This window comes from Orycteropus afer, unplaced genomic scaffold (genome assembly GCF_000298275.1).
Source record: "Orycteropus afer afer isolate SDZICR_OR568_19922 unplaced genomic scaffold, OryAfe1.0 scaffold00226, whole genome shotgun sequence".
Classification (NCBI taxonomy): domain Eukaryota; kingdom Metazoa; phylum Chordata; class Mammalia; order Tubulidentata; family Orycteropodidae; genus Orycteropus; species Orycteropus afer.
The window spans coordinates 1,889,464-1,890,707 of NW_006921813.1; the positions used below are offsets into that span (position 1 = coordinate 1,889,464).

The window sequence follows — 1,244 nt, forward strand, 5'->3', positions numbered from 1 at the left end:
TTAATTAAAAACCAGGAAACTTTAAAGCATTTTAGAAATTGTCTTAAATTAAATTCACTGACTCTTGACTCCCGGCAACCTTATGGATGACAGAATAAAACCTACCTGGCCCTGTGTCTATCAGTGTGGCTGTGGTATCAATCCATCTGACTGTCTCCTTGCCCTAGCTGACCCTCTATATCACCAATCATGTTGTCTTCCTCTAGCGATGAATCTCTCCTGAAGACACATCCAAAGCAAGTGAGTTGGACAACAGTGTTCTATTGTGATCCGTAAGGTTTCCGTTGGCTTGCTTATCTTTGGAAGTAGGTAGTCAGGCCTTTCTTTCTACTCAGTTTTAATTTGGAAGCTCTGCAGAAACCTGCCCACCATGGTGACCCTGCTGGCGTTTGAAATACCGATGGCATATCTTCCAGCGCCACAGCATGCCGGGCTCCACAGTGCAACAAGCTGAGAGGCAGGTGGTAGGTTTCCAATACGAATACTCATGTCCTTTTTTTTTTCCTCTTTTAAGAAAATTGCGAAGGGATTATCCCTCCAAAATCTTGATGAACCTGAGCACGGCCCTGCTGTTCCTGAACCTCATCTTCCTCTTGGATGGCTGGATCACCTCGTTCAACGTGGAGGGACTTTGCACTGCTGTCGCAGCCTTGTTGCATTTTTTCCTTCTAGCAACATTTACCTGGATGGGGCTAGAAGCGATTCACATGTACATTGCTCTGGTTAAAGTTTTTAACACTTACATTCGCCGATACATACTAAAATTCTGCATCATTGGCTGGGGTAAGCCTCTTAAATTTTTTTTTTTTTTTTTTCCTGTTAGGAAAATGGCCAGATTTTCATAGGAGAATCCTTATTTTGAAAGAATAGCTAAGAGAAACTTTACAGTTGCCAGTGATGTGGATTAGAGAGATGTATCCTGAGGAAGGAGCACTTTCAGAACTATAGTTTTAAACAGTGCTCAACAGTGCTCAATAAACTCAGGAGTGAAGGGAAAAGCCCTGGTTCCTGATTCACCACAAACTCATTTCCTGTGCTCAGATCCAGGTCCCCTGAGTCCAGAGAAGCAGCTGGGATGCAGACAGTAGTGAATTGCTCAGCCCCTCACCCCTAGACACAACCTATGCCTTGGAAAAAGAGAGAATGTTATTTTTATATGTACAACCAGAATGGTGACCGAATTCTTGCCTTGAACTTCTCACTGTGAGTCCTCGGCCGGACACGCATGGCTGTAGCAGCCCATC

General features: G+C 44.1%; 1 protein-coding gene across 1 annotated transcript in view; it reads left to right on the forward strand.

Annotated features, from left to right (window-relative positions):
* The window catches only part of ADGRG6 (adhesion G protein-coupled receptor G6), a 186,089-nt gene that overhangs the window by 156,327 nt on the left and 28,518 nt on the right, over nucleotides 1-1,244 (forward strand). The window contains exon 21 of the mRNA XM_042782040.1: nucleotides 515-783. Within this exon, the coding sequence (XP_042637974.1) occupies nucleotides 515-783 (269 nt within the window). The remainder of the gene's footprint in view (nucleotides 1-514; nucleotides 784-1,244) is intronic.